Source organism: Wyeomyia smithii, chromosome 3 (genome assembly GCF_029784165.1).
Source record: "Wyeomyia smithii strain HCP4-BCI-WySm-NY-G18 chromosome 3, ASM2978416v1, whole genome shotgun sequence".
NCBI classification, from domain to species: domain Eukaryota; kingdom Metazoa; phylum Arthropoda; class Insecta; order Diptera; family Culicidae; genus Wyeomyia; species Wyeomyia smithii.
The window spans coordinates 58,262,104-58,289,763 of NC_073696.1; the positions used below are offsets into that span (position 1 = coordinate 58,262,104).

The window sequence follows — 27,660 nt, forward strand, 5'->3', positions numbered from 1 at the left end:
ACGTATGTACAGCATGCTTGAGCACGTTACTATGAGTATAAGTATTAGAGAAGCATCATGGATGTTATCATAATTACATGATAAAAACTCGAACGAAGCGAGCTTGGCAGACCAGGTTTTTCATATTAAATGGCTTCTGTAGCACCAAACTGACCCCCATCAAAAATTCATTCATCAACTCTTTCACGGTGGTGAACCGTCACAGTAGTCAGAACGGAGTGAAAATCCTCGCCACCCACTGCTGCTCTGTCGGGCACCGTCGTCAACAGCCAGCGTTTAAAGCTTTGGTCTTAATTTAGCGAAAACCACCAAATGGAGGAAGCATAAAAAGAGTAGATACATCAGTGGGAACATTTGCAGCGCACGTCTCAGCGAAATTAATGACCCACAAGTCAGCACATTTTCCACCCACTTTTTATCGCAAACCGGACCCGCGCTGGAATTCTAATTACTGCCGGGTCTAATTGACTTCCAGTCAGATGTCATCAACGTGCCTTTCGAAAATGGTTTGATTAATATTCGAAGTTTTTCCCTTGGCGGAGGTTATTCGTTGTTCCTGTGATGATTTATTGACACACAAAAAGATTGAGAAATGATTTCTAATAAACCTTACGGAAGATTTTTGATTCTCGGAAATTGGCCGTGATAAATCAATTTTCTACTGTCAGCTAATTTTACGTTGACCCCTCAATGGCGACACAGTTCTGATTTAATTTTCTTTGCGCTTTTTGCAGTGATAGACGCTCTACGGGATGTCCAAGTCACCGTACCCCAGGCGGTCCGCAGGGGTGACAACGCGATGCTATACTGCCACTACGACATGGATGGCGAGAATCTGTACTCGGTCAAGTGGTACAAAGGCCGGCGGGAGTTCTATCGCTACACGCCCAAGGAGACCCCGGCGTTGAAAGTCTTCCCGGTTGCCGGCGTAAAGGTGAAAGTAAGTTACACAAAATCAATTACATATTTCAATCTAAATCAAGTATAACGAAGATGGATATGACACCGTCTTCTCAACTAACAAATATCAAATGAAACTTTTACTAAACCCCTTCAACGAGAGTAAATACGCTTTCCCAGAAACAACACACACACGCGGGCTCACACGCATTCGAAATTCCATCGCTTCCCAGCAAGTTTCCAGTTTTGTCCTTCGGCGTTCAATTTATTTCCATGTATTCCATTTAATCTCGCGTCATCCGGTAAATCTACATCGCGGTAAATCTTAGGAAACTCTTTCCTTGCTCTGATCTTTCATCTGTAAGCATCGGCAGCGTGTCGACGGCAGGTCGCAATTTATTATTAATACTTGGCATTATGTGTGCTATTTTGGCTAAATTTTCTTGCTTGCTGACACCTCTAAACCTACACGTGCCAACCTTAGCGCCTTGAAGCAACGTGTAGCGCAACAAATGTACGGACGGCGAGGAGCTCAAATCCTGTACCTCGTTACAAAAGCAAAGCGCGATAAATTTCCACCTTCCCATAAATCACTCACGTATGTGTGAAAAAATCGAGGTATTCTTCCGCAAAACGTAACCTTACCCGCTGGGCTTGCGAAAACGAAAGAGGAGGGAAGCTTTTTCGGCAGCCTCTGCGATTACTTTCGGTTATCTTGTTTCTCACCCGTCCCGGCACCGGCTTTTCCACGGCGAACCACTTTGTGCTGTTCCGCAGGCTCTACAAAGAAACTTTCAATCTCACTTGCTTATATTAATCTAATTTTCAGCCAAGTTGAGGAAGGAAAAAGCCGGCTTAAACCGACACCCGAAAGCGCAAAAAGCTCCTCATAAACACAAACACATGGACGTACAAACACACACACCCACACTCACACTCACACCTACATGGCGCCCGTAGCTGATGAGAGTGGCGAAAAACCACAATGAATTTATGTTTCCGAGTTTTTCCTTGGTTTGCTGCTAACAAATTTCCCCTCACAATGGCGGTAATTTGTACGCCGTACAAATAACGTCGGCGACGATGAAGAAAAGTGAGCGCGGCGTGTGGTTTCGCGGGTTGTTTATTTCGGACAAAGCAATTGCAGTATGAGAAGCAGCAAAAAAAATTGAAACACAAATATCTTTTCGCATATTTTAGCTTACATATAGTGTTTGCGTTGCATTGCACCGTAACATATTCTTGCTAATAGACGCTGGCAGCAGAGTTTAAAAAATGTATTATGAAGCTTTAAAAATTACCGTCACAGACATTCATTTGCCAACATCAAGCTGTTTTTATAATAATTTGAAATTTTAAAATTCTGGATTATTGGCTTTTTCGGTTTTCAACTCTTGACTTTATCACTACAGGCCGGACTCCGGTATACGGAGTTGTGAAATATATTGCACTCTGGATACCCGCATTCTCCGAATAATTGAGCCAATTTTTCATTTATTTCTTTTGAAGTAGAATACTTCTCTCAGGAAGCTCGGCTACATAGGGATGTGAAATGAAAATCTAAAACCGAAAAAAGTGAAAAATATGTCCAATTTCAAATGCTAATAAATCGGTTAGTATTCGATGGATTTCCTTCGTTCTTGCAGCAATAGATTGGAAAATCTTCTAGAATTCTTCCCAAATAAGATAATTGTAATTTCATTATTCACACTATTGTACTATTGAAAATAGTCAAGCCTTGTCAAAACGAAAAATTCGACCTCTGATTGGTCGTTATATGCTTGCTTCCCAAGCACGGTCGACAGGATCATATACCTTGCAATTGAAAACATGCTATTTGGCCTATATAAGAGCCTGTTTCAGCCGGAGCCGCTCATAATAGTTCTAGACAGCGACAACAGCAGTCGTCCTTCCTTAGCAGCAGCACTAGCCCTGTGGTTGGTTACCACGTCTCAGGAGCAGCGCGGTTTTTCTCAACGTGTGTCGCCAGACAGCCATTATTCCCCCCGTGTTAGGGCAGCATGATGATTGCCATCAGGAAATCCAATTTCGGAAATCAAAATGCCTTTTTTAAGGCAAATAAACAAGTCATTGAAAGTTAATAATTTTCGTCAACGCAAGCAAGCATTCTGTGTTGCATCCTAGCAATTCAAATTTGTCGCACCCGTCTAATTTACTGAATGTGAAATAGCTTCCACAGTGCATGTTGTCCGTGTATCTTAATTCCACCAATGTTAGGGCAGCTCAAAGGTTGTAATTAGCAACCGATTTTGAACCGCAACATGCTTTTTTCAAGGCAAATAAAAAAATAATTGAAGGTTAATAATTTTCTGGCATCAACACAAGCAGACATTCTGTGCGGGATGCAATCAAATTCTGTTGTAGTTGTCTAATTTTCACTTTATTTAGTAAACCCCCCACTGTAGGGGCAGCGCAAAGGCTGCGATCGGCATAACCGACATTGAATAATAAATTGCCCTGTTGGAACGCATTCACAAAAGCAGTTAGTTCGACTATGCAGAGCTAATATGAAGTCGATTCAATCAATCAGCATAAACAGAATTTCGTCGTCTCCCAGCTGCCAAGTTGCAACATGATGCAACACGAAACAGCGAGCAAACGAAATCGCTTGATGTTACAAACCGCTATAAGATACGGGTTAAAACCGTTGCGTGTGTGAGAGCACCATCGGTGTTTATTCGCTGGATACACTATCTACTGTCTACTGAACGCAATAATCTGCTTACATGCGACACGGGGACGGGAACATTTTCTTCAACCAAGCTGCACAACACGACACAAAACATGTTATTTTGTTGCTTCAATGAGAGTGCTATCGGTCCGGCTCGACAAGAAATCATTTTTGTGCATCCGTGCTACGAAACTGAGGAAAAACTTTAGAAACTGAAAAAGAGGTGGAGCTTATCAAATGATCGCTTTGAGTCAGAATGAAGTCACACAAATTTTTCAAGTTATATCATTCCACCACGTACGAAAAATAATTCATTCCTATTTTCATCCCTATATAAGACCCTGTTTTAGTCGAAGCCGCTCATGATAGCTCTGAACAGCGACGACAGCAGTCCTCCCTTAGCAGCAGCGGGAGCGAGCAGTGGGTACCATCGATAGCGGATAGCGGCCACAACTGTGGCATGGCTGTGGATAAGCGTAGCAGTTTCAGCGGATCTCACCATCGATAGCAGCAGGGCCAGCAGATGCAGGTACAGCGGATACCAATGGCGGCCACAACTGTGGCATGGCTACGGATAGCGTTGCAGTTGCTCAGCAGTTGGGCCAGCGTATAGCGGCCACAACTGTGGCATGGCTATGCATAGCGTAGCTGTTGCAGCGGGTATATCAGCATCGATAGTAGCAGGGTCAGCTGATGCAACGACACTCCCTTCACTAAAATGCTGTTTCAGTGTGGTAGCGGGAAGCATCAGCAGCAGGCTTGCATGAAGTGAATACATCAGCCAGCAACTTTCTCATTAGACCTCTGCCATAGTAGACGCGAAAAGCGGCGCGAACCGATTCGCTCGGCCGTAGGTTAATGTACAGCTCTACTGATGGCTGTACATTAACCTACAGCCGAGCGAATCGGTTCGCGTCGCTTTTCGCGTCTATTATGGCAGAGGCCTAATGGGAAAGTTGTATCATTTTGTTCAGAAGAATATTATTGTCGGTAATATTACAGAGATGCGATTGCGTAAATCCAATTTTGAATTGAACAATTGTTCTTTTGAGAACAAATAAAACACTTATTTGAAGAGTTAATAGCTTTTGGTACCAATAGCAGTATAGTGACAGCCTCAGCGGTAGATGCAGATGCAGCCGGTACTTCCCTGAGGTCGATGTAAAGGTAAATCGGAGCAGCACGGCGAAACAGTTCGGGTTATGCTTAGACGCGCGTCATTTTTCGTTGTTGATATTCCCCACATGAAACGACGCGCTTTCGTATGATAGCGGTGGTATTAGCGGTAGATGCATTTGCCAACACTTCCTCCAGTAAACTGTGTCTAGTTTTCAATGTGAAAACACCTTTCTCATCGTGTTGACCGTGCGCCTTAGTCCTCACTATCAAGGTAACACAGAGATGTAAGATAAACACTACATCCTATGATAAATTGAACAATTGTCCTTATAAGGACAACAAATGAATTAATGAAGATTTAATTTTGAATTAGAATACTTCTCTCAGGAAGTTCGGCTACATAGGGATGTGAAATGTAAATCTAAAACTGAAAAAAGTGAGAAAAATTTCAAATGCTAATAAATCGGTTAGTTTTCGATGGATTTCCTTCGTTTTTGCAGCAATCGATTAGAAAATCTTCTAAGATGCCTAACAAATGCATGAAATTGCAATTTTATCATTCGAACTATTGTACAATTGAAAACTCTTAAGCCTTGTCAAAACACAAAATTCGACCTCTGATTGGTCGTTATACCGCGCTTTCCCAAGCACGGTCGGCAGAGTTATGGACCTAGTAAATTGGCCTATATAAGAGCTTCATCAGATAATAAACAAACATTTCATCGGATATTAAATTGAACAACTGAAATTTGAAGAAAACAAATGATTATTTGAAGAGTTAATATTTTCTCGTTTTGCGCTATAATCCAAAGTTAATTATCTTCATCTACATGCATACTCTGATTATTATTACGTGTTTGCGTCGCTAAGTGTTTGGCTACGGTCATGCAGAACGCAAATAACGGCGTGATGCGATTCGGCAAGCCGAAATCTGTTGAAGTGTATAGCTCTACTTCGCCTTAAAAAGAGCTGTAAATTTCACCACGGTAAGACGAATCGCATCGCGCCGGCATTCGCGTTCTGCATAACCGTAGCCTTTGTTCCGTTCCCGTTTAATGATGTCGTATTAAATGTGCATATTACGATTCGGCAGCACTTCAACTTCTCATTTGCACAAAATTTAAAAATATTCAATGAACTTCATTCAAAATATCAAACAAAAAGAAATTACAATACTGCCAATGAACGGTCAACGTTTATTTACTAGAAAAAATGACTGACACGCAAGCAGCCGGGTTATCTTTCTTGTAAAAGTATTCTACTTCAACCTTGCGGTCGTGGCTTTGCATACAACCTTCTTGTGATTTTTCTGCCTTTTGTGCTGCTTACGACCACAGAGGTAACTTCGAAGATGGGATTCTTTCTCTCTCGAGCACTTGCTCTGTGTGTTGGGTGCGCGTTCAAGTGTTTATAATTTATTTTTTACGTTGCATCAACTTGCAGTAGGATGACATGAGAATGTGTGTTTAGCAAACAGTGGTCAGTTTGTACACCGTAGGGTTGCCAGGGCTCTCTACGGAGTATAAACGAGCTTCGCATGATATATTTAAGGGACAGGAGGTTTGATTTTATATCCCGACTGATCGGTGATTTCCTTTCTCGAGAATCACTGTATTGAACAACCAATTGGCCAGATAAGTACCAAAATTACCAAATATATATTTGTCATAATATTGCTTTTATTGGTGATTAGTGCATTTGTATACATTTTTGTTGGCTGCGTGTGAAACGCGAAGAGAGATTATGGTTACTTGTGTTGTTTCCGATTGAAGTATGCTTGTGTGTGGTGTGTCGAAACGTGATGAAGTCGATGCGAAGTGTTGCTGAATTTTCAATAATTTGCTCGGCGGCGGCATGTGTGCACGGTAGGATTGCTCATTATTTTCAAGATTCATGAACCTGAAACTAAAATTCAATTTATGATTTCGTAGCTTTTGAACGAGTAGTGTACTCTTGGATGATTATGTTCAATTCGTGTGAGTCGGGCTAACATGAGTCCACACTGACCACACCAACTAATTGTTATTAGTTTAACATTTTGTCAAAAAGCTTTGCTCAGTTCGGTCAAAAATATTTGTACATATACACTTTTTTGAATAGTTAGGTTGGAAACATACAACACGCCGTCCATGATAACTGCATTTCAATTGTGATCAGTTTGGCATTTTGCAAATAAACTTAGAACTCTACTTTGTTTCGTACCCACATTTGCCTTTTTCTAAACTTGTAGTAACGAGCATTGATCTAACATTTGCTCCCTTTGATTGACCGGCAGGTGTCAGTATTGATTAGCATGCAGGCGTGAATAAATTATTAACCGATGTACAATTGCGACTGATTCTGGTCAGTAGCTCAAGCTTAGTAGATCAAGCTCAAATGCAAGCTATCTGATCCATTCCAACTCTTCACGGGTATTTTATTTGATGGTACGCTCTAATTTTATGATTTTACTAGCTTTTGGACGAATGTTGCAAAACCTGAACAATATTTTTTTAAATCAATTTTCGAAATCTCGTTGGTCGGTATAACATCAGACCATGCGACTGAATGTTGATGCGATTGTTTTGGCATTTTGTAAATGAACTCCGAACTCTGTTTTGTTCAATATGCATATTGGCATTTTTTTAAGTTTTTTTTGCTTTGAAGGCATGCAACTCTGCCAGTTTTTATACTCAGTAGGTATTATAGTTTATGTATATAGATATTCCGCGAATTTCAAAGTCCGCGCTTTTTAGACAAATGACCCGGTAACCCTGGTCGGTTTTCTTCCCCGAACCGCATTATTACTCAAGACAAGCATGGTGCATAAGTAACCGCGTTTTACATTAGGCTTTGCGCGCAGTATTTTTACTGCGCTCAGTGTGACTATCCTCATACATCGGTTTCGAAGTTCAATAACCACGCATCAATGACCTTACATCGTATAATGCTCGGGTGTGCCTCGTATTAGCTCTTTGGTCAGAGAATTTTCCCCCTTACTCGCTTAATCGATTATTTGAGCGCTTATACATCATGTCACGGAACAACGCAGTATGATATTTTCCACTGGTACCAGTAGTTTGCTTAGTTTGCGTTTGGCGTGCGGTTGTTGCGTGTTACGAAATCCATACGTTTCAAGGTAAATTTAAAAAGTTCACGGGATGAAACGCGAAGTTTAGTGTGGTACAAACTGTTAACGATTGGTAGGTTGCCGAAGATAACTAGAAGCTTCAATTCTCCTGTATGCCGATGCAGCGATCGTAGCGTGGTTCTATTTGTATCGTCTCCTGGTGGCCGGTTGCCCAGAGACCGAGAAGTAACCATATCGTGCGCGAATTTGTGTAGGAAAGATCGCACCATCAACCGCAATGGATCCAGATCAATTCCTTTCCACTAACACTAATTCCTTCCTTTGATACTTGTGAATGATGCAGAGGATTCCTCGGTCTCTAGTAGCAACAAGTATTAAACTAACACTCCCGATATCCCTTCCTCTGTTGATCTGCATTGGGCGTGGCCAGCTACGTTATTGATCAGTGAAAAGAAAGATCACCAGGAATTGTACACTGAAAATGGCTTGCTACTCCTAGGCACCATTTTGACGGTTCTTTGTGCAATTTCAGCTGGTTCTGGTCAATCGCGGGCAACACACGCGCGATCAAATATGCTATGCTATGCTATGCTATGCTATTTATTTATTTAGTTAAATCACTAAACCTTTCAATTTTTAAATGTTCTGAATTGTTGAATTTTGATTTTTTTCATATTCGCTTATTTTCCGTTGGTCTAGTTTCGCCACTGTTGTTGTACCAATCACCGATGCACATAGGAGTAGTTGAGCCAAAAAGCTGGCCAAAAGTCCAAGTCGCTCTATTTTGGTAGTAATTGGATAGATTTACATCAAAAACGTGTTATTTCCGTATAATCAACACAAAAAAGGTGACATCCATTTAAAACGTCACCCAATATATAAAATATTACTTTAAATTCGCTTGATCCATTTTTCTAGTGTCTTTTTACCATGATATAAAACAAATATTTAGAAATTTCCATATAAATCTTCATGTAATAAAATGTCAATGAAATAAAAAAGAGGAACCAGGAGGAAGATTTTTCTTTTCGTATATTTTCAGAAGGCTTTGACCTCTCTGTCAATGAATAAAGCTTCGACACGACTTGCCCGGAAGGTTACTAAATCATATAATTAATTTCACAATATTATGGATTTTTCGCGGTTGGTTTTCATAATCACTTATTTCGTAAACAATCCATGATTATTTTATGCATTCAACGTTTTAAATATTGCAAAACATTTTACTTATCTTGTAGATTATGTCCTGTGAGAGAGGAAAACTATTTGACATAATTTTTCGATTTTATACGCCACCCGAACAGTAGCACGTATTTTTCAAACTGACCAATTTACTGTGGAATAACTTTGAAATATAACAGTTTGGTTTATGTAGACACCAATGGGTTCTGGGATAGCATGAGGGTATGTTTTAACTGAAATTAATTAAAAATAATGGAAATCGTGTATTTTGTATGTCGGACTTTTGGCCAACTTTTTGGGTCAAATACTCCCATGTGCGATGCTCGGGGAGGCGACTGAGTTTCTCATTTGTAAATTTCTCGAATTTTTTACTTTAATATTACTCTGTTTTTACATTTATTTTGTTTTTGTTTTTGTTTGTTAATTAAATGTTAATCAGTTTCTCGACTTTTCCATTTTATTTCTTTCTCACTCTCCCTTTTAATTACATTTCCTCTTTATCTTTTATTTTACTACATTTTATCTTTATGCATCTTTGACTTGGTTTCTTGATTTTTTTTTCTACTTGTGCACTTTTTTACTATCTCTTTTTTACTGTTTTAATTCGTTATTCATTGCCTCTTTTATTTGTTCACTTTTTAACTTTTTTACTCATTCGGTTCTTGAAAATATGGAAGTTACGACAAAAATGTTAGATTTTCATTACTTTTGACTTCCTCCCTTCAATAACTACTATGACATTGTCACTTTATGCTCTTTTTGTGATTTATCTTCCTGAACCTTTGAATTGGTTTGTTATTTTTCAGTTGTTTAGTTCCTTAGTGTTTTCATTACTTAGCTTGTTTGTTGTTTTCTTTATTCAATTTCTTAACCTTTTTTTAATTTCTTAGTTTCTGAGTTTCGTAGCTTTTTTGGGGTTTCAATTTAAAAGTTTTTTTACTTGTTAGTGAACTAGTTCCTCAGTCTTATGGTTCCTCGGTTTTTTAGGTCCTGAGTTTTTTTAAAGTAGAATACTTCTCTCAGGAAGCTCGGCTACATAGGGATGTGAAATGAAAATCTAAAACCGAAAAAAGTGAAAAATATGTCCAATTTCAAATGCTAATAAATCGGTTAGTATTCGATGGATTTCCTTCGTTCTTGCAGCAATAGATTGGAAAATCTTCTAAGATTCTTCCCAAATAAGATAATTGTAATTTCATTATTCACACTATTCTACTATTGAAAATAGTCAAGCCTTGTCAAAACGAAAAATTCGACCTCTGATTGGTCGTTATATGCTTGCTTCCCAAGCACGGTCGACAGGATCATATACCTTGCAATTGAAAACATGCTATTTGGCCTATATAAGAGCCTGTTTCAGCCGGAGCTGCTCATAATAGTTCTAGACAGCGACAACAGCAGTCGTCCTTCCTTAGCAGCAGCACTAGCCCTGTGGTTGGTTACCACGTCTCAGGAGCAGCACGGTTTTTCTCAACGTGTGTTGCCAGACAGCCATTATTCCCCCCGTGTTAGGGCAGCATGATGATTGCCATCAGGAAATCCAATTTCGGAAATCAAAATGCCTTTTTTAAGGCAAATAACCAAGTCATTGAAAGTTAATAATTTTCGTCAACGCAAGCAAGCATTCTGTGTTGCATCCTAGCAATTCAAATTTGTCGCACCCGTCTAATTTACTGAATGTGAAATAGCTTCCACAGTGCATGTTGTCCGTGTATCTTAATTCCACCAATGTTAGGGCAGCTCAAAGGTTGTAATTAGCAACCGATTTTGAACCGCAACATGCTTTTTTCAAGGCAAATAAAAAAATAATTGAAGGTTAATAATTTTCTGGCATCAACACAAGCAGACATTCTGTGCGGGATGCAATCAAATTCTGTTGTAGTTGTCTAATTTTCACTTTATTTAGTAAACCCCCCACTGTAGGGGCAGCGCAAAGGCTGCGATCGGCATAACCGACATTGAATAATAAATAGCCCTGTTGGAACGCATTCACAAAAGCAGTTAGTTCGACTATGCAGAGCTAATATGAAGTCGATTCAATCAATCAGCATAAACAGAATTTCGTCGTCTCCCAGCTGCCAAGTTGCAACATGATGCAACACGAAACAGCGAGCAAACGAAATCGCTTGATGTTACAAACCGCAATAAGATACGGGTTAAAACCGTTGCGTGTGTGAGAGCACCATCGGTGTTTATTCGCTGGATACACTATCTACTGTCTACTGAACGCAATAATCTGCTTACATGCGACACGGGGACGGGAACATTTTCTTCAACCAAGCTGCACAACACGACACAAAACATGTTATTTTGTTGCTTCAATGAGAGTGCTATCGGTCCGGCTCGACAAGAAATCATTTTTGTGCATCCGTGCTACGAAACTGAGGAAAAACTTTAGAAACTGAAAAAGAGGTGGAGCTTATCAAATGATCGCTTTGAGTCAGAATGAAGTCACACAAATTTTTCAAGTTATATCATTCCACCACGTACGAAAAATAATTCATTCCTATTTTCATCCCTATATAAGAGCCTGTTTTAGTCGAAGCCGCTCATGATAGTTCTGAACAGCGACGACAGCAGTCCTCCCTTAGCAGCAGCGGGAGCGAGCAGTGGGTACCATCGATAGCGGATAGCGGCCACAACTGTGGCATGGCTGTGGATAAGCGTAGCAGTTTCAGCGGATCTCACCATCGATAGCAGCAGGGCCAGCAGATGCAGGTACAGCGGATACCAATGGCGGCCACAACTGTGGCATGGCTACGGATAGCGTTGCAGTTGCTCAGCAGTTGGGCCAGCGTATAGCGGCCACAACTGTGGCATGGCTATGCATAGCGTAGCTGTTGCAGCGGGTATATCAGCATCGATAGTAGCAGGGTCAGCTGATGCAACGACACTCCCTTCACTAAAATGCTGTTTCAGTGTGGTAGCGGGAAGCATCAGCAGCAGGCTTGCATGAAGTGAATACATCAGCCAGCAACTTTCTCATTAGGCCTCTGCCATAGTAGACGCGAAAAGCGGCGCGAACCGATTCGCTCGGCCGTAGGTTAATGTACAGCTCTACTGATGGCTGTACATTAACCTACAGCCGAGCGAATCGGTTCGCGTCGCTTTTCGCGTCTATTATGGCAGAGGCCTAATGGGAAAGTTGTATCATTTTGTTCAGAAGAATATTATTGTCGGTAATATTACAGAGATGCGATTGCGTAAATCCAATTTTGAATTGAACAATTGTTCTTTTGAGAACAAATAAAACACTTATTTGAAGAGTTAATAGCTTTTGGTACCAATAGCAGTATAGTGACAGCCTCAGCGGTAGATGCAGATGCAGCCGGTACTTCCCTGAGGCCGATGTAAAGGTAAATGGGAGCAGCACGGCGAAACAGTTCGGGTTATGCTTAGACGCGCGTCATTTTTCGTTGTTGATATTCCCCACATGAAACGACGCGCTTTCGTATGATAGCGGTGGTATTAGCGGTAGATGCATTTGCCAACACTTCCTCCAGTAAACTGTGTCTAGTTTTCAATGTGAAAACACCTTTCTCATTGTGTTGACCGTGCGCCTTAGTCCTCACTATCAAGGTAACACAGAGATGTAAGATAAACACTACATCCTATGATAAATTGAACAATTGTCCTTATAAGGACAACAAATGAATTAATGAAGATTTAATTTTGAATTAGAATACTTCTCTCAGGAAGTTCGGCTACATAGGGATGTGAAATGTAAATCTAAAACTGAAAAAAGTGAGAAAAATTTCAAATGCTAATAAATCGGTTAGTTTTCGATGGATTTCCTTCGTTTTTGCAGCAATCGATTAGAAAATCTTCTAAGATTCCTACCAAATGCATGAAATTGCAATTTTATCATTCGAACTATTGTACTATTGAAAACTCTTAAGCCTTGTCAAAACACAAAATTCGACCTCTGATTGGTCGTTATACCGCGCTTTACCAAGCACGGTCGGCAGAGTTATGGACCTAATAAATTGGCCTATATAAGAGCTTCATCAGATAATAAACAAACATTTCATCGGATATTAAATTGAACAACTGAAATTTGAAGAAAACAAATGATTATTTGAAGAGTTAATATTTTCTCGTTTTGCGCTATAATCCAAAGTTAATTATCTTCATTATCTCTGATTATTATTACGTGTTTGCGTCGCTAAGTGTTTGGCTACGGTCATGCAGAACGCAAATAACGGCGTGATGCGATTCGGCAAGACGAAATCTGTTGAAGTGTATAGCTCTACTTCGCCTTAAAAAGAGCTGTAAATTTCACCACGGTAAGGCGAATCGCATCGCGCCGGCATTCGCGTTCTGCATAACCGTAGCCTTTGTTCCGTTCCCGTTTAATGATGTCGTATTAAATGTGCATATTACGATTCGGCAGCACTTCAACTTCTCATTTGCACAAAATTTAAAAATATTCAATGAACTTCATTCAAAATATCAAACAAAAAGAAATTACAATACTGCCAATGAACGGTCAACGTTTATTTACTAGAAAAAATGACTGACACGCAAGCAGCCGGGTTATCTTTCTTGTAAAAGTATTCTACTTCAACCTTGCGGTCGTGGCTTTGCATACAACCTTCTTGTGATTTTTTTCTATAATCCAAGTTTTTTATTTTGTTTGTTTCCTTGTTATTTCATGTTTCCTGATTACTTAGTTTCATAGCATCTTAGTTTTTTTTTTTTTTTTTTTTTTTTTGATAACTAACGACCAAATTGAATTCCTGTGGTGTGCAACACAATATTAAAGTTCAACCCGATAAAATCTAATTATAAACGAGTTTAAATTTTCATAGGATCGTTTCCGGCTAGATCCTTTTTTGTTTTCGAAGCAGCACCCCTTTTTGCTGCCAAAGGCTAGAAACAGCTGACATTCCTTAACCGGATTGAGGTTTCTGTTATTATTTCTCATTTGCTGGAAACGGTCTATTTCAAGAGCTGACCGACGTTGAAGCACACTCTCACTCTCTTTCTCTTTTCCCCAAATTCCCGCCTCCCGTGGTAATTTTACTAAAGTAAAAGCGTGTTTTATGCATGTTCCATTTTGTTGTTGTTTGGGCAGAGTACGGGAAGCTCATCCCGTCCAAAATGACCCGAGGGCACCGGGGCTCAGAGTTGGTATTATAATTGCTTTATGATGCTCATTTCACATTGTCTTTTAATGCAAGCTCATTCTGGTAGCCCAAGGAATTTTTTGCCATCAACTGGTGCCGGACAGAATGGGTGGAGTTCCCTGGGGTTGGCAAACCGGTGGGACAAGGCGGTCGGGATTTAGACCTTTGCTGAGCTGTAGCTGCGATGACGATGCTGATGAAATTGTTTTGAGGAATTTATTATGCTGCTATTCGTTTTTTTTGTGTGGTAATTCCATGAATTAGAAAATATGTTTCGGTAAATTGAGCCACTAGATTTTGTTGCGAGAATATTCAATCGTCAAACATCAATGGATTAATTTGAAACCAAAAGGGTTGTGTATTTCTGAATCTTTATTTACAATCAGAATTTTATTTAAAATACACTTTGCAAGAACAACTTTCAGTTTTTCATCGGGTACATTATTAGCTTGCCACATAAACCACTACCAAACGAGTCTATGAGCATCAAACCGTCATTATTCCATTGAAAACTATAAAAACCCATGACATATCAAACTGGCATTTTGGAAACCTTTAACAACCCAACCCTTTCGTTCTTCTCTCTTTCCCATATTTTGCAGCAAACCGCTTCCAATGAGAGTCAACTGATGCTGGTCGCCCTGAACATGATGTCATCGGGCAAATACAGCTGCGAGGTGTCAGCAGATGCACCGTCCTTCCACACAATGATTGTCACGGGTGATTTGGAAGTTTGTGGTAAGTGTAACACCAGCCACTTTTTGCCTGAGCTGCCGGCAGCCAACGGCCAGCGCTGGCTGAGCTGTCAACCGCTATGATTATGGCACGTCCATTTGGTCGAATCGGTACCGCCACAGCGGCTACAAACCACCACACTGACACTACTGGATCTGTATTATGTTGAGCGTGTTTTGGCGAGCGTGACCATTGTGACTGTGGCCGACAGCCGGCGTACTCCGAACTCCAAGACAATAATTTAAAATTTTAACCGTATAATTAACCCCGTAGAATGGTTTCATTATTTTTCAATTTGAATAACCCCCGCTGGCGATGGCTTCTGCCAGTGTATTCCGTCGTCTTCAAACGCTACACCAGCAGTACTGACTGGTATTATGCGGTTTTAATTCAGCCCGCACGATGACGGAATAGGCCGCGCTGGACCAACGAAGCTCCGAAAACGAACGTGTGAAATGTGACACTACCGACTGTAAACGTCAATTGCCGGTTTTACCAATGAATTCCCAGCTTGTATACCGGGCACAAGGCTACACCCGAAACCACAATGAATTTGAAATAACAGAAAATACATTTCATTTCCAGCCTGGTGCTAGGTTATCAAACTGTAGGGTAAATTCACTTTAATCTACTTTTAAAATTCACCTTAACGAGGTTTGAAGTTGTACAATGAAATTTATAAATTACCTGCGAACGAACGTGTATTATGAGGCGCCTCCATTATTTCGACACAAGGACTGACAACCTCCATAAGAAACCAAACCAAACGCAAACTTCGAACACCTTTAGTACAGTAAAGTAAAATAAACGTTTTGTTTACAACAGCAGTCGTTGTTTTTAGAGACGAACCAGTCAAAAGCTAAAAGCCTCCCTAATAAAGAAAAAAATCGTTGTTTCATAAATTACCGGATGATTTATGCGGATCAGTTACGTTAAATCGTTTTAAAACCAAGTTCGAAGCATACAGTGGATGTTAGTAGGAAAGTAGAAAGTAAAAAATATACCGCATCCAGACGTCATTCGAATACGCAATCTCCTGTCTCCAAAACTGAGAAGATTATGTAAGATGACTTTTCACAAACAATAAAGCCCTAAAAGTTTTAACGTGTAGCTGAGAACATTTTGAATTCCGAAAGTTGATATGCACGAAATATATTTAACAATTTGTGCGAGCTCGCAGAAGGGAACAATATGTGCGTCAAAGGATTCGTAAATTTTCACCCATCGTTCATCGCTATTAATTCTTTTCTGATTCCATTCGTTGATCTTTTTGGTGAAACCATAGGACTTCATGGAAACAAAATGGGTGAAATTCTAGTAATTTTTCGAACAATTTTAAAAATCTGAACAAATTCCGGATAGTTCAAGGAATCAGGACAAAGTACAGAAAAAAAACTTAATCCGTAAAATAAAATAAATAATAGCGCAAAATTGTATCTTTGTTCAATGGCTGGACAGTGCGTACCGTCATTGCCTTGTGGCTCGTGTACTTGCAGGCATTGAATAGACCTGATAGTTGTCCACAGTATTCAACCTAAAAACTCCACCGGGGTACGAGTAACTAAGCGATGAACACGGCAACCAATCCAACAATGCTGACCTCCTCGGAGGAAAGTCCAGCCTCTCTGAGTGTCTATTTCCCAGATAAGGGGCGGTATAAAACAGCGTCTGACCCGGAGCAGGCGGCTAATTGAGAAACGTGGTGTCTCAAATGCTATAGCCAAAATGGACTTTGGTACCTGCAACTGCAGGTCACTAAATTTGGTAGGCGGGGACAGGGTGCTGCTCGAGCTACTAGAAACTTGAAAGTTCAGCATCGTGGCTCTGCAGGACTTCTGTCGTTAAAGCGAGATGGTGTGAAAAGAGCACAGTGGTAAGACCCAGTTTTACCAGAGCTGAAAACGTGCTTTTGCGTGATGGGCTGAATACACTCGATAGAGATTAATCAATTTGTGTGCTGAAGCGATGAATTTCAGTAATGATTCTCTTTCAACAAAACAGCGTGGCTGAAACTGAATCCTGCTCGATAAAAATGTCATGTCGAATGTTATACTTTAATTAGAAGCAAAAACTCATTTTCACTGCTCCAATTAAAAATATGTGATCGTCCTTAAAAGGACAGTTGGTTTCACTTTTTACGAAACTGGGAATCAATCAAATAATGCCTTCTTTCCCGTTTTCTTCGGAACACCTCCCACATCCAACGAGTACGGAGTCTACCACGGAGTCGTCGACCACTGTCGGGCTCACTGCTGAATATTATCTTCGTTGGTCGCTCCTCCGACATTCGTGCCAAGTGGTCAACCCACTGTAGCCTGTCATATTTCATCATATCCGCGTGTTGGTATGCTTGGTACACCTGGTTCATGCGCCTGCACCACACTGCATTCTCCAGTTTTCCGCCAAGTATAGAACGCAGGTTCCTACGCCCAAAGATTTCGAGTACCGTGGAATGGGGTGAAATTGATCAGTGGGGTGAAGTTGATCACCTGAAAATTCGTGATAAAAAACACTAATCAAAAGATACTGATCTTACAACACTAGGCAATGTTTACTTGTCCTTGAATGCAACTTTTGCATGATTTACATACTTGTCAAAGTTAACCCTTACATGCCCTGGGAAATTTTTCATAAAAAATTCTTCTGACTCAGTCGAAACTCAATCAAATTTGATCAAACAAGTTTCCAAATAAAAAAAGTATTGAATTTAAAGTATTCTTAATTAGGGGTTAGATACGTTAAATTTGGAGAAGTGAGTAAAGTTTGATAAAAGCTAAAAAATGTAATTTTCAACAATGATCATTTCATGCCATTAAAGTAATATTGATGAATTCGCAGGAAATCACGAAGATTTTAATTTCATAGCTAGTTTTTTAACCTTTCGCAACAAACCGGTTTTAAATCGGTCTAACGACGATCAAATAAGAGCAAATTTGGCAAAAAGCAGCTCGTGAACCAAAATGAACAAATTTTAACCTGAAATATCGTTATGTTCGTTCCCAAACTAGCTTTGATTGATATTTTTCAATACAAAAATCATCATTTATCATAAACATATTGAAAAAAGCACATTTCCAGTATTATGTACACTTAAAATATATTTAAGTTTATTTCACGAAAACGTATGTTTTATATACAAAACCTTTTGTTGTTTTCTGCAACGAAACCAATGCGTAATAAATATGAAGGTACTTTCGTCAGAACTGTCAAAACTGTTACAGATTTATATTGGTATACGTAACGAAAGGTTTTAAAAATGAACGCAATCAATCGTACAAACAAAGGCTGCATAATGTAAATAATACGAAAAATTAGTAAGCTCACGCAAATAATTCGTACGAAGTACGCTGCATAATGTAAATATTACGAAAAATTAGTAAGCTTACGCAATAATGTATACATTATACGAAATCAAAAATAAAAGAGAGAAAGAGAGCTTGATTGATCATCACCGGTTTGCCACAACGCGATTCTAGTCCTATCTAGGGAACTTGTATATTAGAGAAATGACAAGACACTCACCGTTAAGGCAACTGTCAACAACAAAACGGATAACGGCAATGCAAAATTATACAGCTCGCCCGTTTTGGTGTTGACAGATGCCTTAACGGTAAGTGTCTCGGCGTCTCTCTGGTGTATAGGCTGACTAGTTCTATCGATTGCGAGAGAGCGACGACGCGCGCCTTCCAACTTAACCCCAGAGACGTACAAATGTTCACGAAAATTATTTTAATACGAAACCTGAGCGAAGGGTATAATATGTATCGCGGCGGTTTTTTTTTTTCATAACTAATATTTATTTAGGCCCAACCGCGAAGCATAACGGGGCCGAATATCTTTTGGAGTAGGGAAAAGCCAGCTTGAGTAGAGCCTGTATCCCGACTGCTCCTCCTCAAACAGGCATAAAAACCCTCTCATCTTTTCTATTTTATAAATACAATTTAAAAATACATGTCATTTAAACTTACGACTAACAATAACATTAAATTTCTTCTCTATGTTAAATATCAATTCTTAATACTATTCATTGAGGTGTGATGGTTCCTTATCTCTTCGAAATCAAAACTTATACCTAAGTTTGGTGGATCATGTCTCTCAAAAAGAAGCAATGATTCATGTTTCTCTTAAAAGAATAACACAAGAAAGAAGAAAAAAGGAACAGAATTAGTGTGAAACTTTTTGAGGGTAGTTGTGTTGGGAAAAATAAGCAGAAACAGCAAGGAGATAACCAAATTTGATATTTGATATCTTTTAAAAAGTCATAAATAGGTATTACAAGCGCGGGGTTGCGGCTAGCAAGCGCATCCCGTACCTGAATCGTAGACGTCACTTTCTGTTTTTTGAGAGAATCTTTAAGCTTGGTCCTTGCTCTATGATACTTTGGGCATACGAAAACTATGTGGTCGATGTCTTCGTATCCTCTACATTCGCACAGATTAGTATCGCGGCGGTTCTATCGATGCGAAAGTGATGTTGTTCCAGAAGCGTATAAATGTTCTCTACCTCATCGTGGGAAAGCAACGGATTCGGACCAAGTGAAGGAGTGGAACTCACGACCATCTGCTTATCAAAGTGGACTCTGTAACCATGTGGCTACCAGCTCTGTTAATACGAAATCAAAAATAACAGAACACCTTCAAGTAATTACTCGTTGTTATCCACGTTCATACGAAAGTACATTCGTGAATTGGACAAATCATACGTAAGTTGCAGTTCTATTCGATAACTTGCAATACGAATGTTCTATAAAATCAACAAAAGTGCGAAATCCATGTTTACGAAATGTGCGTGAGTGGAATAACGAAAAAATATTTTCAGTGTGGTATATCTTTAATGAGTATTAAATATGAAGGTACTTTCGTCAGAACTGTCAAAATGGTTGCAGATCTCTATTCGTATGCGTAACGAAACGTTCAAGAAATGAACGCAATCAATCGTACAAACAAATGCTGCATAATGTAAATAGTACGAAAAATTAGTAAGCTTACGCAATAACATGTACATTATACGAAATTAAAAATAACAGAACACAAAAATTTCGTTCAAGTAAATACTCGTGCTTCCGTTTTTTTTTTTTTGTTCGTTGTTATCCACGTTCGTATGAAAGTACATTCGTGAATTGTACAAGTTATGCGAAAAGTTGCAATTCTATTCGATAGCTTGCAGTACGAATGTTCTATACATCCATCAAAAGTGCTGTACAATCTACGAATTTCATGTTTACGAAATGTGCGTGCAGAGAATAACGAAAAAATATTTTCAGTGTATGGATTTCAATGGTGATCAATTTCACCCCGATTTACCTCATAATACCTTATAGAATTCTTGAATTTATTTCATGAAGCAGACGATAGAAATTTCACCTATAGCTTTCTATAGCACATACCAGTACTTGTTTTAACATTTATCTATTCCGGGAAAAATGTAGGGGTACTGGGGGTAAGCCCGGCACTGAGGGTAAGACCATCACCCCTAGGATTTCACTAGAAAACGCTAATTAACTGTGTTTTGGAATATGTGATGTGTTGGTATTTAATATTTTAGACATTTAAAGACACATCGTGTAAGCTTTCATTCATTTGAAAAGACTAAAATAATTTTTCGTTGTTCTACAGTTTATTGCCTGTATTGTTAGCCATCACAGGAATTCGATCTGAGGTAAATTGAAGCGATAAATTTGTAAAAATACTCTTTAAAAGAATGTGTGCTGTCGGGGTAACACCGTCACCTAGTGAGTGGGGTAAGCCCGACATGGGCTGAGGCTAGTTGGATGTTTCTGACACATATTTCTCATCTATTACCGATGTCTCGTTGATAAATAAATTAATTAATCGACTTAGAACCATGCACTCAAGCTCTTCTGTGATTTATGAATGATTTCAAGGGTTATAAGAGGTGTCAAATGTACTGAATCAAGTCACAAAACTGACGGCTTTTCCGGTAGTATTTGAAATATGCTCCGGTGTGGTCAATGTGTTCCTGGCTTCAACGAAACTAGTTATAATATGATTTACCGTGCCACATGATAGGCTTGCCGAGTATCAAATTCTTACATTGTTTATACATAATGTTCACCGGAACTTGTTCCGGCAATCTGCCCAGAACCAGCTAACCGACAGCAACCAACAAACTTAGGTGCCGGTGTTACCCCCAAGGGGTGCCGGTTTCACCCGCACTGATTGCTAAACGTCGTTTTTACCTTAGTTTCAAAACTTCACTATTCCTTGTAAAATAACAGTTTGAAAGTACTGAAAACCTTTATATCTTGTAGAAAACAATCTGGGCAATGACTCTGTGAAAGAAATATAACAATATTCGCCATCAAGTGCTACTAAAGAATCATTTTCCCCCCGTACCCCCCGTACCCCTACATGAAGCGAGTTAATTGGAAATAATTATAAAAATTGATCAATTTTACCCCATTCCATGGTACTCGGCCTCCTTTATCGATGAGCCGATGACTTCCATACAAAAGCTGCTCACTCCCGGCTTTGAAAAGTTCTGTTCTGGAAGGCCGTCCTTTCCAGATGATTTGGTCGGCGTGCGACCATACCGAACCAAGCGCCTTTTTTTTTTGAAAATTGAGTTTTTAACACAAGTGGATGTTAAAATTGATAATCTATATTTCATGAGGAAACGAAATCATTTGAACAGTTTATAATGGTATTATAACAAAATTTCTCTGCAGCAGTTTGCAGGAAGCATACGGGGTGAGTAACCTTTGATCGCCGATTACTCGAAGTAATGTTTTTGGCGCTTGGTTCGGTCTGGTCGCATGCCGACTATCTGTGTTTTTTAGCTTTTCACAAGCCTCCCTAACTTCGTCCAAGCTTGGCGGATCCACAGCTTGTCCATCTTTCTGAATTTCTCTCCGGTTTCTTTCGTTGGCTCTATCCTCTTCGTCGTTTAGCAACACCTCGAAATGTTGTTTCTAATGCATTGTCACCAGTGTCTTGTAAAAACTTCTAGTATCGTGCATGGTGAAGCTAGTCTCCGCCTCCACAAGAGATCGTTCGCAGTGCTAACGCTTCTTGCCTTGAATCTCTTGTCTTTTGTCTCTTGTCGCTCTAACCTCGCGATAACTCTCCCTCATCTGGCGAGTCACACGATTCGCGTCCGTAATCTCTTGAGACTCCGCATCAAACCACGTGCTGCGTGTGGTTCCTGCGGTCGTGCCAAACACCTCTCGCGCTGTATTGCTGACAACATGGGAAACAGACGTTCGAACAAGCTGCCCCCAAGAAGAACTCCTACTTCCCTGTCAGCATACGACCAAGTTCCCACCGGTTCACCGATCTTCCCTTGGTTGCTCGTTGGAACCACGCACAGTGGTCGAAGGTCGGAAAAAACCTAGATTTTTATGTCAATAATTTTGATGTTTCGCATTTTTCCGAAAATTCTCAATGTGTAAATGACCTTTCCCCAAAGTTTCATGACAATCGGTTGAGATATCAATTTTTAATCGCACTTTGAATATTGCTAATTATCAGGCAATTTCGATGATTTTCATGTTTGAAATCACAATTTTTAGCTCAACTTCAAACACCTGAAACTTCCTCAGTTTTGATCCGATTTAGATTCAACAAGTTACATTTTGAATGGAAATTTGTGTGCTTTTTGGTTGATTTTCGAGACTTTGTCTTTCCCTTGACTTTGCATTTCTTGCCACGACTACACATTGTCATTTTCAAATTCGCTTGAATGGAATAGCATTGAACAGAACTGCTTCCTGTATGATGAAAAACCTCAATTAATCCACCTATCGGTCGGACTCAGCCTTTCTCATTCAAACTTGTTATTTGTAAAAATAGATTTACATGAATGCTTATATCCAGGTTCTGTAAGCGAACTGGAAATATGATACAGATTTGGAAAAATAAACCGCATCCCGACGGGACTTGAACCCGCAATATCCCTGTCCCCGGCATGGTGTTTTGACCAATTAAACTACTGTACTGTTCCAGAATCTATATCGTATCACATTCTACTGCCGACTTATTCTATTGCTCATCCCTAACTACACACACTGCTGTGCAAGCGTTATTTATAGACTGAAAGAAATGTCTCATCACACACAGAAGAGTCAGCTGATGCTGATAACTCTTATAGACCTGTGTGATCGAGACCAAAGTCAGTCTGCGTCGTGCTTGCAAGTGCGACACAACTACGGAAGGTGCTCCGTACAGCTAAATTTTTCGAACTAAATTTCTATTTGGTCCAATAACTTCTAAAACATTGATGTTGTAATTGAAGTATAAAATATGACATTTGACGTATTGTTAGTGCTTAAGAAATAGCGAAATAAAAGAAATGACTCTTGATTTCGAACAATTTAATCACGAGCGATACCGGGAACGTTCGAATAGTGCGATACCACATTTAAATCATGTTAAGGCCATATATATTGCTCAAAGCAGGTATAGTTTTGAATAGTCTTTGAATTTCTTTTCGTTCTAAAACTTTTGAACCACATATCAAATTGTTATGAAGTTTGTTATTTGTAAGTATGAGAGATGACTCGTTTGTATTGCACTAGTTATGTGCAAATAAGTCGTGTAATCTTTGAGATAATAGACTTTCGTTGTTTTAACAATTTAATACATAACGGTTGCTTAAGTTCAATTATAATCAAATGAAAAGGGAACGTATAGGGCAGCCAACATTTGAAACCACGTGTTCAATCATAATTCATCAGTTAACCCTTAACTAGCCCGTTCATCTTATATCAATATTGTTCAAATCGGTTGTGTAGTTTCTAAGATAATGAAGTTTCGTGATTTTCACATTCCGATACATTACAGACGAGGTTACTGTCCGATTATAGCAAAATTAATACGGTGTTATGAGGCAGCTAGATCTTTCATTTGACATTAATTTTGTGGAAATCGGTTCAATCATCTCTGATAAAAGTAAGTGAGTTTATGTAGTCTTTGGAATATGTTTCTTTTCATAGCTGGATTTCACATTTTTAAACATAACAGGCTAAGTAATAGTCCGATTACAAAAAAGAATCCATGGGGTCTCATGGGGTAACAAGACCTTCCATATGACACTGATTTTATGAAAATCGGTCCAGCCATCTCTGAGAAACATGAGTGAGATTAAATAGTCTACAGAACACGTTTATTTCCATAAATTCTGAACCACAGGTTCAATCTTCATAGAATTCAAAAGTAAAGGGTTTTATAGGTAGCCCGTTCTTTTGAAATTAATTTTGTTCAAATCGGTTGTGTAGTTTCTGAGATATTGATGTTTCGTGATTTTCACATTTTGATACATAACCTCGAAACTAAAAATCCGATTACAATAAAATTCAATAAGGTCTTATGGGGCAACTAGAACTTTAATTTGCAATTAATTTCATTGAAATCGGTCCAGCCATCTCTGAGAAAATCGAGTGAGATTGGGAGAGCGTTACATACACACACATACACACACACATACACACACACATACAGAAAATGCTCAGCTCGTCGAACTGAGTCGAGTGATATACGACATCCGGCCCTTTTGAGCACTTTCATACCTTTAGTTTTTGCAGTGATTGCTATACCTTTCTAGGAGAAAGGCAAAAACGTGTGGTTGTCTCAAATAATTGCGGAAAGGATTAACGCAAAAACTAGGCAGTGTGGTGTAGGTGATGGAATGAAGAAATGTGACAAAGGGAACTCTGTTTGCGGACTGCGTTGCATACTATTGTGCGTGAAGTGTATAGTTTTTCGTCAACTGTATAACCATCAACAAGCATATCGTTAAGATGGTACCGAATACAAGCGGATGAGCAGTCTAACTCAAACTTATGTACGTTCCAGGAGGGCTAGCTAAGGACGCTGGATCACGAAGTAAATTATTTCATTCCTCCTGCTAAGAACACATTACAATTGGCCCTTCTCAGACCACAAACACGTTCTTTAAGCAGTACTGAATTTTTCTACCTTGCAAATTATAAAATGTGTGGTCGCCAAATTTCCAAACGATGAAAAAGTAACACTGAAAGTACTCGAAATAGAATCGTTTCTCACATACTGCGATTCTATATTGACAATCGAGCATTAGCTTGGATTCTGTAAATTAGAAATCTGTGATTGGGCCGTTTAGCCGTATGTAGCACAGATTAAACCGGCAGTTTTGTGCCACTACACAAATTGAGGTAAATTATTTGATAGTAAGGTGAAAAGTAGTTGCCGGGTGGCACTTATGAGCGCCTCAAATCAAAATACTACAAGGTATACAGCCCTAGGGTTGTATGAAATGGTGACGTGGGACTAAACACTGTAATTACAGATACAATAAATTCGTTTGTTCAGTGATTTACGTAATTTAATTCTCAGCCTCGCCTTCATTTCTTTAGAACTATTTTCAATTACACTCGAAAGAACTTCATTTACACTTGGTGATGTTGTGCCTGTAGTGTTTTTTGTGCAAACAACATTTAATAACAACAACGAAGTTAAAATTTGAAAAAAACCATTTTTGTTTTTCGCTTCACATATTTGTTCCATTTGCCAACAATTACATCCACTGTACTACGAAGACAGCTAATAAAAGTATATTATTTTATTTGTAAAGTTAAAAATAAAAAAATATCTATCAATGTTGAAATGTCAAAAAAAGATTCTGAAAAGATCCTAGTGAATGGACAACAAATTCACAAGCACTCGCCGGCTCTTAGCCTTCTAAAGGGTGATTTTTTTGCTTTTTGGTTTTTGGTCTATTCAGATTTGACAGTTCACGCGGGAATTCTGACTGCTGTCAAAGTCTTATGTACTCAGTTTTGTTTGCCATTTCACCATGAACAAACTTGCGCCTGAACAACGCTTACAAATAATCGAATTTTATTACCAAAATTCGTCCTCTGTGAAAAATGTTTTTCGCGCATTACGACCATTCAGTGACGAAGCTCATTTCTGGTTAAATGGGTATGTTAATAAGCAAAATTGCCGCATTTGGATCGAAGAGTAACCAGAGGCAATACAAGAATCGCCAATGCACCAAGAAAAATGCATGGTTTGGTGCGGTTTACACGCTGGAGGCATCATTGGTCCGTACTTCTTCAAAGATGATCAAAATCGCACCGTTACGGTCAATGGCGCTCGCTATCGCGCGATGATTTCTGATTTTTTTTTGCCAGAAATGAAAGAGCTGGGTCTTGTTGACATGTGGTTTCAGCAAGACGAAGCAACGTGCCACACATCGCGCGAATCAACGGACATATTGCGGAATGAGTTCATTGAGCAATTCATCTCACGAAATGGACCGGTGAATTGGCCGCCTAGGGCATGCAATTCAACACCGCTAGATTATTTTTTGTGGGGCTACGTTAAGTCTCTCGTCTATGCGGATAAGCCAACAACAATTCCAGCCTTGGAAGACAACATTACACGCGTTATTCGCGAGATAGCAGCCGAAATGCTCGAAAAAGTGACCCAAAATTGAACTTTTCGTATGGACCATTTAAAACGTAGCCGTGGCCAACATTTGAATGAAATTATCTTTAAAAAGTAAATGGCATAAACCAATTTATCGGCTCAAATAAAGATTTCATACAGTTTTGTAATTTTTATGCGTTTTTTTTTTAAAGAAAAACCAAATTCTTAGAAATCACCCTTTATAAATTAGTATTTTTAGAAACTCACTCGTTCGATATTATGTCGGTCACGATTATTTAGTAAATATCGGAGAAAAAAAATTAAATAAAACTAACTTATAAGGGCATCTTCAGCGGTGGTCTATTTTTGAAACAACTTTATACTAGATATACACCAGCGAAACCTGAATAGAACCAGCTAATATAGACCAAATTTTCGTTCTCCACACCGGTGTTGTATATCTTGTTGTTTTAAACTGCTGACATCTGTCACACTGTCAACAATTCAATACCCCATGTTACGATTACTTTGGCAAGACACTTTATATCCTCAAGATTTTATATATTTGATGTTTTTTTGTTCACACAACATTTATTTGACACGGCACAACCATATTTGATGGTTTGACCCAAGCGTCAGTGACATTTCTCAGGATGGATTGGAATGATCGAAAAATTTCTGCTACAAGGAGGGCTTCGGAGGATACTGCAAATATTTGATTGCGTAGATGTTCATCTTCCGTTTTCGTCTCATCAATCTTCCAAAATCTTGCAGTTCTTATACTTGGTTTTGGTTTTGAGGATATTGAAACAAGCCTGCATTTTGAACGTTTTGAGTTCAGTGTCATCGAGGAACATTTTTCTGGCCTCTTTTTTTTTTTTTTTTAAGGGGGGGATTTGTTAGTAGCTTAAGTATTTATGATAAATTTTAGTAAATAATGAGTATGTGTGTCCAATCACAAATGGTGACTTCTCAACACTGTTAGAAATTTGTAATTTTAATTGTTAGGATTTGTTTGCTTTCGCAGTTAGGACTTATCATTCGTAGGGATTTAAACCTACTTGTCAGAAAAGGGGAAGTAAACTTACAACTAACTTAATTGCTAACTTATTGGCTATAAAGAGAGCTTATCGTAGCAATTAAGGATTGCAACGATTTTTGTCGAAAATTGTTAATAATTATATTTGACATAGCTTCTAATGGTTCAACACCAGTAAGTCTATGTAATTCGAGTGTACCAAACCAAGGAGGACGCTTCAAAATCATCTTCAGAATTTTATTCTGAATCCTTTGGAGCGTTTACTTCCTTGTTGAACAGCAACTTGACCAGATCGGTACAGCATAAAGCATTGCTGGTCTAAAAATTTGTTTGTAAATCAAAAGTTTGTTCTTTAAACAAAGTTTAGAACTCCTGTTAATACGAGGATATAAACATCTCGTATATTTGATGCACTTGGCTTGCAT

The 27,660-nt window shown here is 39.1% G+C and overlaps 1 protein-coding gene across 1 annotated transcript in view; it reads left to right on the top strand.

Annotated features, from left to right (window-relative positions):
- The window catches only part of LOC129727833 (uncharacterized), a 303,501-nt gene that overhangs the window by 244,915 nt on the left and 30,926 nt on the right, over nt 1-27,660 (top strand). Inside the window, exons 3-4 of the mRNA XM_055686045.1 lie at nt 735-940; nt 14,695-14,830. Coding sequence (XP_055542020.1) covers nt 735-940; nt 14,695-14,830 — 342 coding nt within the window. The remainder of the gene's footprint in view (nt 1-734; nt 941-14,694; nt 14,831-27,660) is intronic.